Here is a 19,235-nt window from a genome sequence, read left to right on the forward strand (position 1 = left end):
AGTTATTTATTGTGTATTATTTGTGAAAGATCCAAGCAGAGAATACATCAGATATATCCTGTGATCCAAGTATTTTGTTGTTAGAGATGTTCAAAATTGTAAGCGTTCCAAAATAACAACATATTATTAAAAAATCACTTTAACACTTTTCCTCTTTTCTCGATTGATTATTAGTTTTTGTTGTACAAATAAATTATTAGAATCACTGAAAACATAGTTAGTGAAAAAATTATCACATTTATTAACTGAATTAATAATTTGCAATTATAAAAATAACAGTTATCCAAGAACATTCAAAAGCCATCTCTTTAAATTAATTATGACATTTTCAAGTAGAATGACATTCTAGTAATGTTTACATATCCACACCAGTGTGAATTTTACTACACGTAATTTGCCGTGTAAAGACAGAAAAAGTAGGGATACACGTAAAATATTTGCGAATTATGTACCCATAGCCTTAAGAGGGTTTTTTGACCTTGGGAGCGAACTAGTGTGCTCCGCCAGACGTTGTTCGGTACAAAAGCGTTTGTTTAAATACATAGAACAATGTTTTATTGTTTGTTATTCTGTACAAAACTGCTAGCAATATTATTAAGGCTATGAGTGATAAAAACGAAATGAAAAGTATGCGATAAAAGTAATATACCTACTAATTCTTTTTAATCCTAAAATAGGATATATTTTTTATATTCGTGAACATCAAACGACGTCGGATGTGCACTCATGGCCCCCTCCCCCCTGTCGTATAACGTCGTAATAAGCAAAGACCCCCTCCCCCTTTTCAACGACGTAGTTTATGGATGTTCCCTAAAGCTACTTACCCTAATTAATTAAAAATTAAATCATTACACTATTGTAGATAACGCAGAACTTTTATGAAGCTTTTTATTTTTTTACGAATCTGTTTATGTATTTAAAAATATGTAAAAACAATTTTTTATATTAATTTTAACGTACAAACGATATAGACCTGGATCCCGCGTACCAAAAAAAGTTGATTAATAGCTTAACGGTGTCTAGTCGGACAAAATTTGATGTAAGGGAACACTGTAACAAGGAAAGTTTTAATTGTGGATCAGGAAAAAATTTGGACCGTCAGACTACGAAAATGTACCATGTTTTTTGTCGGACAAAACTTCCAATTGATTTGTTACCCTTTCATTAAACTCTCATGCAAAAATTGGACTGGTATTTACCATCAACATAATTCCTGTCATTTGACATGTTCTACGTGTCGGACTTATATAAAATGCCCAGTTGGTGAAAAATACCAGTCTGATTTTTGCATAAGAGTTTAATGAAAAGGTAGCAAATCAATTGGAAGTTCTGTCCGACAAAATACATGGAACGTTTTGGTAGTCTGACGTTCCAAATTTTTAACCTGTTCCATGTACCCGTACATCATGGTTTGTCTGACTAGACACCATTAAGCTATTAACAAACTTTCAGCTTGCTATTAATCAACTTGTTTTTGGTACGCGAGATCCAGGCCTAATATATTTTTGATAACACGAAATGGATATAAATTCTTAGTATCTTACAAACCTTCCCGTAGTTCTCCTTCTGTCAGCACTCAAAGGAATCCTTCGAGTGTTCCTCCTAATCTGCGAGTTCCGCGCTGAGCTGCGCCTCCTCTTCGCTGTGGTCTCCGAGTACCTTCTGGAGCTATCCGACGCAGATGCGAAGGAACTTCTCGACTCGCCGCTGGACTCGATCTCGTGCTCGTGCTCAGGAATCGCCTCTGAGTCCCTCCGGGACATGTCTGACGACCACAAGCTGGTGATGCTGGTACGAGAATCTATTGATCTTTGACCGAATATTCTAGAGGAGGTCGACATCGAAAAGGAGGATATGCTGGTAACGGAAGGTCGGCTTTCGTTGCCGACATCTACCGAGGAGTCACGAGAAAATGGCGAGTACCTGAATGTCGTATGACAGGTTTATGTAATGGTTCTACGGGATGTGTACCGCCAGTTGTGGCCAAATAATGAACGTAGTGTCATACATTCGTGTGAGCAATCAGAATATAGTGATTAGCCTTATTACAGATACAACTAATAATAATTTTCCTAATTAATAAATACTTCCATAAAATTAATTATAAGTTATTGTCACTATAGCAGTTTTGGCAGAGTGCCTTTCTCAAATGTTGTATTTTATTATGTGTCTGCAGTTTAAATCTCTAAGTGAATAAGTTGAGAAGTGGGGAGATGTTTGTCTCAAGTTGGCGATTCAAAGTTAAATCTGTGTTTTTTAATTTATTAACTTCCATAGATTATAATAAAGATAGCTTAAGGAATTTATTTTGTATATGAAGAATTTAAAAAAGAAAAATTTATATGTTCATTGAAATAATGATTATGATCCAGAGGGTGAAGTGATGAACATGAAGTGTAGAATCTGTTTTTTTATTGAAAGCCCTTTTCTGTTCTGCTATACGTTTGTCAAAGGTGCTGGCAGTTTGACCGATGTAAGTTTTTGAATAGTCACCACATGTCAGTTTGTATACACCATTCTGTAATTGCTTTTGCTTTTGGCTCTATTATTCTTAATGTAAGTTGTTTACTCCAGGGAAAAAAGCTAGAAATAGACCATGTTCGGGACACTTAAAGATCCAGGTAGACGACTACTTTTTTAGTTATTGTAGACCTATAGGAAGAAAACCTACTGTTTCCTGCCTAGAGTTCGCATCCGTTGTTTTTTAATTATTAACAATTTAGTGAAAAAATTGCGATTTTTCGATTTTTTGCATCCCATTCAAAAGCTAAGTAGTTGAAATAAAATTACAAAATGTAGTAATTTTTTAGAACATTAAAAAACCTTCAAAATACCGATTTCTGAAAGTTAAAAAGTTAATTTGTTGCTACGCAAACTGCAAAAGAAGTTAAAATCGTTATTTGTTAATAACTTTTATTAAAACTACCTTAAAACTTTAGTGTTTCACGAAAAGTTGGGTATTGGGGTACTTAACAAACCCTCAAAATTCGAGAGCGATCCATTAATTAGTTTAAGAGTTATTCTAACTGTTTATCCCAGAGACCTTTATTTTGGAATAACATTTGACAGAAAATAATGAAGATAGGGCAATTCTGCGTATGCCAAATGAAAGTAGAAAACTGATGCTATCAAAATGTACTAAAAAAAGATAAAAAAATATCTAATATAGTCAAATATCCTAATGCCAAATTTGTGAAATTTGGTTGATTATAAACATTTAGAATAACTTTAAAAATATTGTCCGTAGAAAAAATCATTTTACATATTAGAAAATCTGGTAGTTTACACGAATTTTTAAAAATGTAGCTCAATCGGTGACTAGTCATGGTAAGTGAAGGGGGAGCTGGGAGCCGACAAATGCACGAGTTCAAAAACTAAAAAAGGCAACTTAAAACTACTATCATTGTCTATATCTCGGGATCTACTGAATATATTTTGATCGTTCTTTTTTAATCTCTATGTAATTTTTTTGTACATTACAAATATGCAATTTGTCTAAACATGTATTAATTAAGAAACAGTCTAATTTGCTTTTAAACAATTTTTGAAAAAATCAGTTTTTCCTAAAAATCCATGATTTTAATCATACTATAATTATTAATCATAGAAAAAGTTAATGTATACTTTAATAAATAAGTTATCTTCAATAAATAATTATCTAATAAAAATCATTTATTTATTAAAGTGTACTTTATAAACAAATTGCATATTTGTAATGTACGTGGAAATTACATACACATTAAAAAAAGAAAGATCAAAATCCATTGAGCTGACACGGAGATACAGAAAATTATATTCGTTTAAAATTGCTTTTTCAGTATTTTAACTCTGTGGATTTGTAGGTTCCCCCAGGAATCGTTTGAACTACATATTTGAAAAATCGTAGAGGGTGCTGTGAAGGTACAATGTTTGTGCAAATTTTTTAAGAAAAAATACAAATCCCATTCTTTAAAATGGCATTAATGAGAATGAGACTCGTTAATTATTATAAACAAATTAGCTGTGAATTAAGAAAAAACATAATATGGCTAACTTTGTCCCAAATGAACCCAGGCTAAATTTTTTTATTTGAAAATTCGTGTTAAAATACTATCTTTTCGAATATATAAAAATATTGTTTTCGCGGACAACATTTTTATAGTTATTCTAAATGTTTATAAACTACAAAATTTCAAAAATTTGATATTAGGATTTTTGACTGTATTAATAATTTTTTTATCTTTTTTTAATACATTTTGATACTATCACTTTTCTACTTTTATTTGGCATACTCAGAATTGCCATATGTTCATTATTTTCTGTCTTATCTTATTGCAAAATAAAGGTCTCTGGGATAAACAAATAGAATAACTCTTAAACTAATTAATGGATCGGTCTCAAATTTTTAAGGTTTGTTAAGTACGCCAATACCCAACTTTGGGTGAACCACTAAAGTTCTAAGGCAGTTTTATGGGCCATTCCACGAACATACGCCTGTTTGGGATTACTTCGACAACGAATATTTTACTGTGCAACATAAGAAGTACGAAAGTAAATGGCGCTAATAATTATTCCAATAAAAAACAATGTAATTTGCAATTTACTTTCGTTCTTCTTATTTTGCACAGTAAAATATTCGTTGTCGAAGTAATCCAAAACAGGCGTATGTTCGTGGAATAGGGTATAGTAAAAGTTATTAACAAATAACTATTTTCACTTATTTTGCAGTTTGCGTAGAAACAAATTAACTTTTTAACTTTCAAAAATCGGCATTTTGAAAATTTTTTAATGTTCTAAAACATTGAATTGTGTAATTTTATGTCAACTATTTACCTTTTAAATGGAGTGCAAAAAATCGAAAAAATCGCGATTTTTGCACTAAATTGTTAATAATTAAAAAAGGGACTCAAACTCTAGGCAGAAAACAGGTAGGTTTTCTTCCTATAGGTCTCCAATAACTAAAAAAGTAGTCAGCTACCTGGATCTTTGAGTGTCCCGAGAAAATTCTTATTACTCTGGACTAGTTGTTTTGTTCTGAAATCTGGTGTTATTCCTTTCTTTTTTATGCGTTTGGCTATTCTTAGTTGATATCTTGCCTGCATATACAGTGCTGAGTGCGCTAATAACCGGCAAAATATTATTGGCAAAAACCATATTAAGTTGTGAGATAAAAATATACGAAAATAGTCGAGGTGGGAAATTTAGCGATAAAAACCTATAAATTTACATTATATTGATTGTTTCCCACCTTTAGATCGGACGAGTTTGGCAACTACCACTATGACAGTGACAGTTTTAGTAGACTCTACTAGTTTCATCTTTTTCATCTCACAACAATATGTTTTCCAGCTTTTGCGTTATTTTGCCGATTATTAGCGCGCTCATCACTGTACGATAGACCAGAAGCTACTGGGTTTTTTTGTGGTGGTGTAAGACTAATCTCAGGACTTCTTTATGCAGTTGATGGTTTAAAATTTTGTTAATTGTTTGTTTGTTTTACACATTGTTTACTGCTATTTGCTTAATGATATTCAATTCTATCTTGAACTTATTTTTTGACATAGAAATTTCTGTCAATCTATGTATGCTGCTAATTTATGTCGTATAGGATGGGATAATGAATTGTGTAAAGTTGTGTCAGTATGCAAAGAAAAATTTAACTGTTTGACTTTAGTAATGATATAATACAAATTCTAAAAAGCAGTTACATTTAAATGGTTTATTCAACTATTGCAGTATCACTTTGTACAACTGAATATTGGTTTTATTAAAAAACGATAAAAAACTACTTTTGGTAAGTATGTATTTTTCAACATAAACGTTCATTAAAAGGCCATTGATGGAATTGGGAAGGGATATACAAACTAATTGTTAGCCCTTCAACATTTACTAAATTTAAGCGATTAGAAAAGAACCAATAATTTGTTCATTTTTAGAATATACAACTTCTTTAAACTAGCAAAAATTATTAAAAACGATTTTAAATACAATATCAATAAAACTCTTATGCCTGGTTGCACCAACAAATCTTAAGCTCCAGCTTAGCCCAACTCAGCTTATGGATAGGACCGTTTACGTCTCACTTAAGTTGCCCTATAAGTACGTTGCACCACATGCAATCCACATGGCAATCCATTGTGGTAAGCTGAAAATTGATCTAAGACTTAATGGTGCACCGCGTATGTTTCGTAAACTGAGCTTAAGGCACGTCTTAAGTTTAAGGCCTGTTGGTGCAACCAGGCAGTAATAAGTAGGATCGGCAGAAATCAAAGCAAAACCTTTTTCACATTTTGATGGTATTCTGTACAGACTAAATGATTGTCTTAGCGGTGTAAAACATAAAAAGACATGGATATTGTCGATACTTAGCAAACCATAATGTAGAATTATAGGGTAATGTACTACATTGCGATTGGACTGGACTTGTTGCACTTATGCGGCTTGAGAGTGGTGATAAAGAAGAAACTAAAAATTATGTATTCTGCATTAAAAAAACTGCATTGGAAACCTTATGACCTACTACACTAAGTATGTTTCATCGATAAAATGGACTCGAAGCAGGCAAGCGATACGAGAGAAATAAATTCAGATTCTGGACTAAGCCAATGGATTATCACTTCCTTGTAGCAGGAGACCTAAGGGTATCTATGCAGACGGACGATACGTATATATGTTTTCATATCAAGTTATTGTTTACACTGATAATTGTTTCACGATGGATTTATTATTATTTAAATTAGTAGCAATTGAAGGGCTGGTGATGGAATCGTTACTGAATTCATTATTTATTTATTTTTTTGTATAAAAAATATTTACTTATTTCAGTAACAATTTCAATCATGAGTCGCTATAGATGAAACATGCAAAAGTGTCTATTTGATGATATCACAATATGCTTGCTTGGATATGGTTGGTATTAAAATATTGAATTTTTTATTAAATTTATATTTGATGATACCTATGTTATTACTTATTAGAGTATTAGAGCTTATAAAAATATACTAGTAGATACTAGTAAATAGATATTTTTATTGTTTACGAACATTATGCTATTTATACATGTATGCACTAGGTTTGTACAATAATGCCCAAATTTATGTGCACGTCTGTGATTGTTTTTGAAAATATACTGAAGAGTAATAATAATTACTTATGATACGAAATTCACATACCGGTTTCCAGAAAATCAACATGAAAAATATATTATTTCGGTTGAATTTTTTTCATATTACATATTATAGTATCGATTGATGCTATAATATACTACGATTATTTTAAAAATCGATCTGTCCGAGCGTTTTGCTTATGTGCTAAAAATAAATATGTTAATAAGGGGGAGATAACACTTTTCAGCGCACTGTAATTATGAGCTAATGGTAATTAGAGATGCCCTTAATTTAATAATTTGGACAAATAGAGCACTAATTGCAATAAAAACTTTCTGCATATAATATATTCACTTTGTTATAATATAGTTTATGCGGTTTGAAAGCCCACTTTATTCATCACCGCGTTTACGTCACTGTGACCATTTTAATGAAATATTAATTAATTCATTTTAAACTATCGTGATTGAATTATTCGAAAGCTTTAAAATATTACAATGCACAGCTTTCCTTTGCAAGTTTGAACCACCAGTGGTTAGTCTGCCAACAGAATACTTGCCTACGAATAGAAGCAATTATTAAGCTTTTAATTAATTTAACAAGGACTCCACAACTAATGCCAACTCGTATGTAGTTCCTAAACTATGAGCGAACTTATTAAAAGCTCTCAAACTAAAAACTTGTGTTGAGGAAGCAGTGAATTAAAGATATTAACAATTAAAATAATTCATTCACAGAGAAATTTAAGGTCAGATCTAAAGGACCGAAAACAAGGATCAAATATACACGTTAAAAAACAATATTATGAATTCAAGTAGAAAATAACGCTAAAAATTTAAAATAACTTATTGATAATAATAACCAAGCATCTAAAGTAAAAAATATACAGTCTCAATGGGGAACCATCCATCAGTTATATTCCTTTAAAAAAGTAAAAAATAATGATTGCTTTATCTGTACGCGTTTTATAACTTTGTTTTTTAATTTCAAAATTTTTGTGCATGTTTATGCTAGACTGTGTCAAAATTATTTAATATGAGGCATACCATTTTTGCCTATGTCTTGTAAAAATTGAAGAAGACTATCGATGAAATCTCCGTACAACGAGGACTTAGACAAGGGAGAGAGCCAAATGATATAAAAATCAACCGAAAACTACTTATAATAAATTTACAATCAAGATGCAGTAGAAATAAACAAACCAAGACACGTTAAATGCTACTAGGAGCACTCCCGAATCATAATTTACAATGTATATGCATTGTAAATCCCAAATCATGATTTCCAAAGTTTACACATTGTAAATTATGATTCGGGAGTGCTCATAGTAGCATTTAACGTGTCTTGGTTTATTTATTTCTACTGTATCTTGATTAAATTGTAAATTAACTGATAGAATAAAAAAGATAATACTGAATGGATCTCAAACAATAAATTATTACTTATACAAAATATGATCTAAAAGCCGCAGAAAAAGGAAGATTTAATGAAGGCCATAAGCAAGCTGAAACTAACTACAAGAAACAGCAGTTACTAAAATTCAAAAAAATACTCTACAAACAAAAATAAGCTCGTACAAGTTATTGATCAGACCACTAATCAGATCGAAATGGAAACTCTAACACTAAAAAAAATGAAAAATATTAAAATATCATTATTATTTTATTTCTATTAGAAATTAAATAAAATAATATAAACCTTAAGGTCAAAAATAATTAAAGACCTTGGAGATATTGTAGAAGACTCCATATTAAAACATACAAAATCAGGATGTCTAGAATGGATAGTATCTACAATAAATTAGATTATAGAAAATATGGTGGAACTAAAGAGAAGAAGACATAGAGATATTAAAAACAACAGACTGGAAAATAAGGTGCTAAAACAGAAAAGATTATAAATTATTTACTAAGGCTGCAAAGATACAGATTTCTAAGAAATCAAATAAAGAGGAGAAATCCCCATCATCCTTAAGAGGAAACAGTAGCGATCAACAGGTAGCGAAAACGCGTTCCAAGATTGCGGCTGTAATTTTGAATATTTTTTCGAGATATTTGGCACACGTATTCGTAATATAATAAAGAACGGCGGTACAGAGCCCAATTTGAAAAATATATTAATATGTGGAAATTACTCTGTAATTAAATACAATATTAAAAAACGAGCCTGTACCGCCATTAAGAAGAACAAAAAAAATACACTTTCTTCAAATAAACTTTTTTATTCGTTGCCTAGATTTTGTGTCATTTTGGAACTACTAAAATTTTTTATTTCATTAGTAGTTCCAAAATGACACAAAATCTAGGCATCGGATAAAAAAAGTTTATTTGAAGAAAGTGTATTTTTTTGTTCTTCTTAATGGCGGTACAGGCTCGTTTTTTTAATATTGTATTTAATTACAGAGTAATTTCCACATATTAATATATTTTTCAAATTGGGCTCTGTACCGCCATTCTTTATTATATTACGAATACGTGTGCCAAATATTTCGAAAAAACATTCAAAATTACAGCTGCAATCTTGGAACGCGTTTAGGCTACCTGTTGATCGCTACTGTATCACCTTAATTCATAATTTACCACTGTATGTTACTGTGACGTCGATGCTATAGGCCGATCAAAGAACAATCTGGCCCCAAGAAAAATAAAGGAAGGATGAAAATTTAGGAATAGGTAGTTGAAATTGTCTATTATTATACAGGGTGTCCCGAAAAGATTGGTCATACATTATACCACAGATTCTGGAGTCAAAAATAGATTGATTAAACCTCACTTACCTATGCACACAAAAAAAGTTACAGCCCTTTGAAGTTACAAAATGAAAATCGATTTTTTTTCATATATCGAACACTCTCGAAGATTTTTTATTGAAAATGGACATGTGGCATTTTTATGGCAGCAACATTTAAAAAAAAATTAAAATGAAATTTGTGCACCCCATAAAAATTTTATGGGGTTTTGTTTCTTTAAACCCCCCCAAACTTTTGTGTACGTTCCAATTGAATTATTATTGTGTCACCATTAGTTAAACACAATGTTTCTAAAACTTTTTTGCCTCTTAGTACTTTTTCGATAAGTCAGTGTTTATCGAGATATTTTGAATATTTGTCGAATCCACCACATATTTTTATATGGTTAAGTACGGTTATAGAGACCTGTTAATAATCTGAAAATTTATTTTTAGGTATATTTTAAAAAAGAAGCTACATCTCGATAAAAGGTGACTTATAAAAAGAAGAGTAAGAGGCAAAAGTCTTAAAAACACTGTGTTTAACTAATGGTGCCACAATAATAGTTTAATTGGAACGTACACAAACATTTGGGGGGTTTAAAGGAACAAAACCCCCATAAAATTTTTATGGGGTGGACAAATTTCACTATAATTTTGTTTTAAGATGTTCCTGCCATAAGAATGATACATGTCCATTTCCAATAAAAAATCTCTAATAGTTTTCGATATATTGAAAACAATCGATTTTCATTTTGTAACTTCAAAGGGCTGTAACTTTTTTTATGAGCACATTTGTACTAAGGTAAGTTAGGTTCAATCGAACTATTTTTGACCCCAGAACGCGTATTATAATTTATGACCAATCTTTTCGGGACACCCTGTATAAGAAAAAGTTTACAATTCTACATCCACTCCATTTTATAAAAATGGAAGGTAATACCCCCTCTCAAAGGTGAAAAACATATATTCAACATAAGACCGGAATTGGATAAAACAACTAATTTTAAACAACTTTTGTTCTATAGAATTTTTTCACTAAGTCAATACTTTTCGAGTTATTCGCGAGTGAATATGTTCATTTTTAACAAAAAATAACATGTTTTTGGACGGTTTTAGCGGTTACTTTAGCGAAAAAAATATTCTTAGCAAAAATATAATTTATAAAAAATTGAAAAAAAATGGTGTATGCATGAGGTCCATAGACCCAGTAGAAGCAGAGTTGTAGCTAATAAAATGTAGGTTCTTCTTCGTCAAATTCCAAATCGAATATTTCCATGTGAAATAACCCAAAAACGGAGCACTTTTCGGAGAAAATTTATTTCAACTTTTTTAAAGTGTTTAAGGTTTATTTCTGTTTTTAAAAAATCTTCTAACATTAAAAGAGGGTGAGTTACGCTAAAAATGTTGTAGGTCCCTTTTATTTTTTGTTAAAAAAATCGCGAAAATCACCCTCTAATTAGCATCACCAATAAATTTTATCATTACCACTTCACTTTGCTGTAAAGTTACTTTGCTTATGTATTATTTATATGATCTGTAAGTTTCATCGGTTCAAAGTGCTTATTTTTGAAAAAGCTGTAGTTAAAATTGCTTGAACGAGTGACTAATAACCAGTTTAGGCAAAATTTGAACAGCCATAGCATATCCAATTTTTGTCTAACAAGAAAACAAAAAATCAAAAATATTTAGTATTTAGTACTAATAATTTTTAAGTTATTTCTATAAAAATTTCCTTTTTTTTTTAATTAAAAAAAATGTTTTATTTTAACCCGATTTTTTTTCAAAAATGAGCACTTTGAACCAATGAAACTTATAGATAATATAAACAATACATAAGTAAAGTAACTTGTGAACCGGTAACAATTAATTTTATTTGGGAAGCTAATTAGGGGGTGATTTTCAGGATTTTTTTACTAAAAAATAAAAGGGACCAACAATATTTTGAGCATAACTACTTTTAATGCTAGAAGTTTTTTTAAAAAACGCAAAAAGAGCTTTTTTAAACACTTTAAAAAAGTTGTAATGAATTTTCCTCGAAAAGTGCTCCGTTTTTTGGTTATTTCACATTAAAATATTCGATTTGGAATTTGACGAAGAAGAACTTACTTTTCATTAGCTACAACTCTGCTTCTGCTGGGTCTACAGACCTCATGCGTACACCATTTTTTTTTCAATTTTTTATAGGCTATATTCTTACTAGAAATATTTTTTTCGCTAAAATACTTACTTTTTGAGTTATCTGCGAAAAACCGTCCAAAAACGTGTTTTTTTTTGTTAAAAATGAACATATTCACTGGCAAATAACTCGAAAAGTATTAACGTAGTCAAATAACTCGAAAAGTATTAACGTAGTCAAAAAACTCTATAGAACAAAAGTTGCTTAGAATTAGTCATTTTATCCAATTCCGGACTTATTTTGAACGTATATTTTTTTACACCCGAGAAAATATTTTTCGCCCCATAATTTTTGTAAAATGGAGGGGATGTAGAATTGTAAACTTGTTCTTATATAATAATAAACAATTTCAACTACCTATTCCCAAATTTTCATCCTTCCTTTCTTTTTTTGGAGGTTTTCGTAAAATTTTGTATTCCCTGATCGTATTACTAGTTCTGATTTAAAATTTAAAAATATCTCGAGGCATATTGATTTAATATAGCCGTTTATTTCATAACTTGCAAAATAACTTTTTTACGAACCATTCTCTATCAAACAACTCCAATAAAAATTTACCGCATAGACCTTATACATAAAAGGAATCTAAATAAATTACAATAATGATGGATGGAAGCCTTCATACAAATTCCCAAAAGGCGTTTTTTCCGCTTATAAAACTGTGGCGGCAACGCGCGAACGTCATAAAAGACAAGGATAAAGGCGAAAAGACATATGTAATTTCCTCTTTAGCCAAACATTTCGGGGGTTAAAAGGTGTAAAGGTGAGTTAGGTGGGCGCAGCGGCGTGGCAACAATTCGGATAAACTTTGGCAAACAAAAAACTTGGCAGATCCTTGGAGATGTTTAACAAAGGTACATTTTCAATGAAAGTAAAGCTGATGGAAGGTGTGGAGGTGAAATGTGTGCGACAGGGTTGCATGATTGGATTGAAATTGTAATTTTGAAATAAGTTAAGTGAGTAAGGTAAATTAGCAGCTTTTACTCACAAGATAGAGAAGGAAAAATGTATTAACTTGAATATAATTTGTTTATTGGAATATTTTAAGTCTATTTTTATTCATCTCTTTTTGTGTAAACATGACTGAGTGTTTTGTTCAATGTGCCTCTGTAAATTGTCATTACATCGTTTTCGTATTCTTCCCACTGATCGTCTTTCTAATGGGGAACCGTCTCTCGCTGTCCTTACTACTCTATTTGTTGTCATTCGGCTTATGTGGCCATTTCATTCTACTGTTCTGTTCTTCACCCAGTTATTAATGTTGTTCACCTTGCATCTCCGTCATATACAGTCGGAAAAATGAAAGAATACCCATAACCAATCACATCAATCACTTATTTTGTATTTGATATCTTTTTCGTATATTCTTTTCCGATATTTTTATTTCTCCATATTATCTCAATCAGATAATCGGCGGCTCTGTTTGCACACTCTTCTCTATCCACTCTATTCTTTTTGGATTTTATGCAAATTGTTCCTTTTATTTCTATAAAACTCTATACTCCTGTACTTAGGTCATCAGAAACAGAGATTACTGTGTAAAACACATGAGACATGGGAAATCTGAGAGATACAGAACTTATATCTCTTGAAGGATCAGCAAGTGGTGGAAAGATATTAGCAGAAGATATCGATACCTTAGATATGTAACATGTAACCAAAGACCACAATAACTAGTTAATGAGATGTATGTGAAGAAGTTCTAAAATCTGAAATAAATCAGAATCTAGAAAAAGAAGAGTTTTAAAAGAAGAAGGGGTTGGTTGAACCCAGTGAGAGAAAGTTATTAAAACAAAAAATCTTGCAGTAAAGAAAAACACGAACAATGGTTGAATCTTACAAGCAGCTCAGAACCTAGGAAAAGCATATACACAAGTGGAATTAAAGAGAATCTAGACAAAACTGATGGAAACGGTGGGAACCCTTCGAAACTACAATAATGCGAGAAGGTTTTACTCAAAGATAAAAGGTATAAGAAAAGAATTCAAACCGAGGCTAAACCCATTTAGAGACAAGGATGGAAACAGTAGCTACTAAGGAGAACTTAAGAGTAGCTACTTAAGAGATGTGGACAGTGGAAAAATATGGGCGAACAGATGATATGCACTAATCATGATAACTTTAACTCTACCGTGCAACTAGACCCTGATGAAAATCAGAACGAAGTCAGTCCACCAACCTTACAAGAAACAATATTGAAGCTATCAAAAAATGAAAAAAAAAACGCAGTACCAGGAACTGGAGAAATACAGAACTCTTTAAGTATGAAGCAAGCTAGTCCATAAGATTATAGCAAGAGAATGGAAAGAACAGCAAATCCCTGATGCAAAATACATAAGATGATGCTCGGTCATATTAATGAACAGATCAAAATAAAACATATCGGACTTATCAAACACTTCTGATAACATAACAAGAAGAATAAAATATAGCATTTACAAGAAACTGATCAGACCAGGACTATCATATGGATCAGAAACATGGACACTGCCAAAAAGCGAGGAGAAGCTACTAGCCACATTAGAACGAACAATTTTAGGACGTATGTATGTATATAAAAGAGAGTGTCAGAGAACTCGCAAATTTATAAAAATTGGAAGACTGCTTTAGATGGATCACGCAGAAAGGATGCAGGAAGAGCACCCAACAAAGTTATAAGAGAAGCACCATCGTGAAGACCAAAAGGAAAGCCCAGGCTTAGATATATGGAGCAGGTAGATCGAGACCTCAAAATATTACAAATCACATATTATGTAGTTTAAGATCCGAATAGGAGGTCGAAATGTATCCATCTGCTTGCCGGATGAAACATTTTTTTTATTAAATTTCATACATAGACAAACACAATCAGCATGGGTTACCTATCAAAATCGTGTCATAGCTATCCTTAAGGGGGGTCGTAGCGGTTGAAATCAACATTTCAAGCACATTATTGTGAATTTTTTTTGAAAGTATGGTAAAATTATTTTGTTATTAAATTAAATAAGCGTATTCAAAATAATTCAAAGAATATTCAAAAAAAAATTGAAGAAAAAATATTGAAAAATAAGCCAACGGTGGTAAATTTTTAAAGACACCTCGAAAAAAAAATGGATTTTGCAGTGGACATCTTAACTTATTATTGGATCATGGTAAACAAAAAATTCAGAAAGATTTTATTAGCTTATATGTTTATCGAGATAACTCTGTCGAGTTTTTTTTTAGTTATAACGATTTTTGACTTTTTGGTATCACTCAGAAATCAAAAAAAAACGAAATAATTTGCACAAAAAAGGGCGAAACTCAACTTATTTATTATTGTTAAATAAAAAATAAACATAAAACAAAAAATATATCGACAACGTTACCTCAAGGAATGTCTAAAAAAGTATATACAAATTTCCGAGTGGGTCGGTCAAGTAGTTTTTGAGTCACAATCTCTACAGGCTTGAAAAAAGCAGTTTTGAAGAAAAAGCGTTTAAAGTCTTGTCAACTTTTATTTTTAATTTCTTTTTTGTATGTCAAATCGTAAAATGATGCACACCGGAATATCTTTTTGAATCGCGGAGTAATTTACAAAAGAAAATAAGAACAGCTGTTGACCGTTTTTCATTACGTGCAAGCGTGCTGACGCAAAGCGAGTCGAAGATAGGGATATTCAACACTACCTCCCTGCCTCCGGCTCGCTTTGCAGCATCTTCCCGCCAGCGCGCTTGATCGTAGTGATAAACGAGAAGATGTTCTCATTTTCTTTCGTAAATTACCCCGCGATTCAAAATCATATTCCGGTCTGCATCACTTTACGATTTGACAGACAAAAAAATTGAAAATAAAAGTTGACAATACTTTAAAAGCGTTTTTCTCAAAACTGCTTTTTTCAAAGCCTGTAGACATTGTAACTTAAAAACTACTTGACCAACTCACCTGGAATTTTGTACATATTTTCTTTAGACATTCCTTGAGGTAAAACTGTCGAGATATTTTTTTGTTTTATGCTTATATTTTGTTTAACAATAATAAATATGTTGATTTTTACCCTTTTTTCTGTAAAAAATTTCGTTCTTTTGACTTCTAAAAAGTCAAAAATCATTAAACCTAAAAGAAACTTGACAGCGTTACCTCGAGAAACTTATAAGCTAATAAAATCTTTTTGAATTTTTTGTCTACCATGATCCAATGATAAATTCTGATATCCACCGCAAAATTCATTGTTTTTTGAGGTGTCTTTTAAAAATTTGCCACCGTTGGCTTATTTTTCAATCTCTTTTCTTGATTTTTTTTTTAATATTCCTTGAAGTATACTTAATATGCTTATTTAATTTAAAAATAAAATTATTCTCTCATACCTTAAAAAAAAATAACAAAAATGTGCTTAAATGTGACACGATTTTGATCGGCAACCCATGCTGGTCGTGTTTGCCTATGTATGAAATTTAATAAAAAAAATGTTTCATCCGGCACCCAGATGAGTACATTTCGACCTCCTATTCGGATCCCGTACTAACAAACTAGAAGCATAAAACCAATAATAGATCGGAATGGGGGAAGATCTTGGAATAGGCCAGGATCCACAAAGAATTATGCTGCCAGTAATGATGATGATGTATTCTTCTTTACCATCCTCTGCTTGTCCAGTTCAGAACATAGGCCTCTCCTTTTGTTTTCCATATTCGCCTGCCTTGAGCTATCTGGTGCCAGTTTAGTCCTGCATTTTCTTTATGTTTTCGATCTAACTTTCTTGCGGTCTTCCTGTGCCTCGTTTATGTTCTTCTGGTCATCATTGTATGCGCTGTATCACATTATAAGAATTTAAACGTGCGAGGGTTAGAACGCACGACGACATTCCAATGGTGGCTCATGTAATCATATGGAGCCTTTCTCACTAGACGGTTGTTGGAACGTTCGGTGAAGTCGTCGTGTTTATGCCGTCCCTCGCTTACAACAACAGACGGCAGACGTCTTTACGCACCCAGTAGCATAGGGAACCTAATGCATCCTTTCATATGATACTGTCGTTCAGTCGCACGAAGGTAGTTTATTTGGTTGTTTGGTACATTATTTTCCTTTACACTTTGTGGCTGTTTGAAGTAGGTGCATATGTTTTATACACTAACCGGCATAAAAAACGGGCACCCCAGAAAATGGGTCGATTTTAATGTCTTGTATTTCCTAAACCTGATGTCCGATTTAAGAAATTTTTTTAATATGTTATAGCCTTATTCTTTAACAATATCGCTGTGATAATATTGTTGCTAGACAGGTACATTGTCATTGTATAAAGGGTGTATGAATCAAACTGTGTTTTTTCTCAAATTTTGGAACACCCTGTGAAATATTCTAGCTTTTATAAAATACTGAAATTAAAACCCAACTATAGCCTCAGGTTTTCTTAACATTCTGTTTTTTGATACATTCGCTTATGTTGGATAATGAAAAAGTTAGGTACTTTAACAACTACCCCTGTTTTTCGTCAATACAGGGTGTTTTTAAATAAGTACGGCAAACTTTAAGGGGTAATTCTGCATGATAAAATAATGACAGTTTGCGTTATAAACGTATGCCCGCAAATGCTTCGTTTCCGAGATAGGGGGTGTTGAAATTGTTCTTACAAACTGATGATTTATTTATTGCTCTAAAACGGTTTGTGATATGCAAATGAAATTTGGTAGATTTTAAGAGGTAGTTATTGCGCATTTTTTGGCATACAATTAAGAATTTTATATTCACCATTGGCGTGCATACGGGATATATCTAAAATGTTTATACCCGTATGCACGCCAATGGTGAATATAAAATTTTCGATTTTATTTATAAAAAAAGTAGCAGACTTTGCATACCTATATTATTAATATATACAATCATAAGATTCGATTCCAGCAATAAAATTGCTGGTAAATACCTTTTCCTTGTATTTTGCTAATTAGCCCAGAGTAACAGTACATTAGGACAAAAGTATGGACAAAAAATACCCATTTGTAATGATATATCGTCATAATACATATCAGACATCGTATCATGTATCTACCTCAGCCCCAAAGTATAAATAAAAATAATATACCAAACAACACAGCAAAATATCTTCGTGCGACTCAATTCTTATTGTGTGAAAAGGACAAGTGCGTTAAAACTATCGCACGAGAAAACCCTCGCAGGTTCAAAATTCTTATAATATGACACAGCCCTATTATTCTCTTTGCCCCCTTCTCTTCGCTTGCTTTTGCCACGTGTCCGGCCCATTTCCATTTAAATTTGGCGATGATGTATTAATGATAAGTATTTGAAAGATTAATCTAAATTTGAAAACTATGTTTTCAGTTCTTCTTTAATTTAAACTCATTGGTTACCGACATAAATCGTAAAAGGAATACTAATCTACAGATACAAAATTGCATATTTTAATTATTTTTCATAAATCCCTCTGGAAAATGCAAAAGAGTCCCGTCTATCGCCGTCCCGCGGGAGTAACAGCGACCCATTATTTTTATGAAACTTGCGGACAAAATCTCAAATTGGATAAAACATTCCTTGAACTTTAAACTCGAATACCAAAAAGTTCCGATAAACAGGAAATGTAACGTAAAAGAGGATGCTTTTTAAATTCTTTTAAGGTTATAAAAGAGTATGGGATGGTTTGGCTTCGATGTTTTAAGCGTTTTTGCGTAAATATTGCCCGTATAAGGATATTTCTTAGTTTACTAAACATTTTAGAAATAATGTGAGAACATTTTGATTCTGCGTCCTGCCCAATGACTCATACATTTTAAATTGATAGTTTTCGATTTATTCGCTACTGAAAGTGTTAGTTTTATATCGAAAAAATTAATGTTTTTCGGTTGGTATACTCATTTACGATTCACTCAATTTTTGCCGTAGAAAAATTTTTCTCAAACCAAGTTCTTGGGAATTAAAAATAACCTACAATTTTATATAAAAACATTTTTTCGTATCTATGATGCTAATATCTCTATTCTGAAGAAAATGGCATTTTATACCAATCTACAAAAATTCGTTATTCACTTTTAACTCCAGTTTTTTTAAAACTAATCATTCTAAGCCAGTCAAACTTCTAGAATCTATTTTTAATACATAACCAAATAAGAATGAATAAGGCCAATGACTAAACACACCGCTAACTGACATTATTATGCTTCAAATTGGATTTCTCCTTTTTTTTCTTCAAAAAAATATATTTATTTTTTAACCGTAACTTTTTAATTTTTTATCTCAGAAAGTTTGGTAAAAAATAATTTTGTAGGTCTTTATTA

At 31.6% G+C, this 19,235-nt stretch overlaps 1 protein-coding gene across 5 annotated transcripts in view; it reads right to left on the reverse strand.

The window, feature by feature from the left end:
• Window positions 1-19,235, reverse strand: part of LOC114327290 (cAMP-specific 3',5'-cyclic phosphodiesterase) — a 1,080,669-nt gene that overhangs the window by 521,503 nt on the left and 539,931 nt on the right. Inside the window, exon 3 of one of the 5 annotated variants that reach the window (XM_028275853.2) lies at window positions 1,549-1,923. The exons of 3 other annotated variants lie outside the window; for them this stretch is intronic. In XM_028275853.2, the coding sequence (XP_028131654.1) occupies window positions 1,549-1,923 (375 nt within the window). The remainder of the gene's footprint in view (window positions 1-1,548; window positions 1,924-19,235) is intronic. One more of the 5 variants, XM_028275855.2, reaches the window with a different exon arrangement.

This window comes from Diabrotica virgifera, chromosome 3, assembly GCF_917563875.1.
Source record: "Diabrotica virgifera virgifera chromosome 3, PGI_DIABVI_V3a".
Lineage (NCBI taxonomy): Eukaryota > Metazoa > Arthropoda > Insecta > Coleoptera > Chrysomelidae > Diabrotica > Diabrotica virgifera.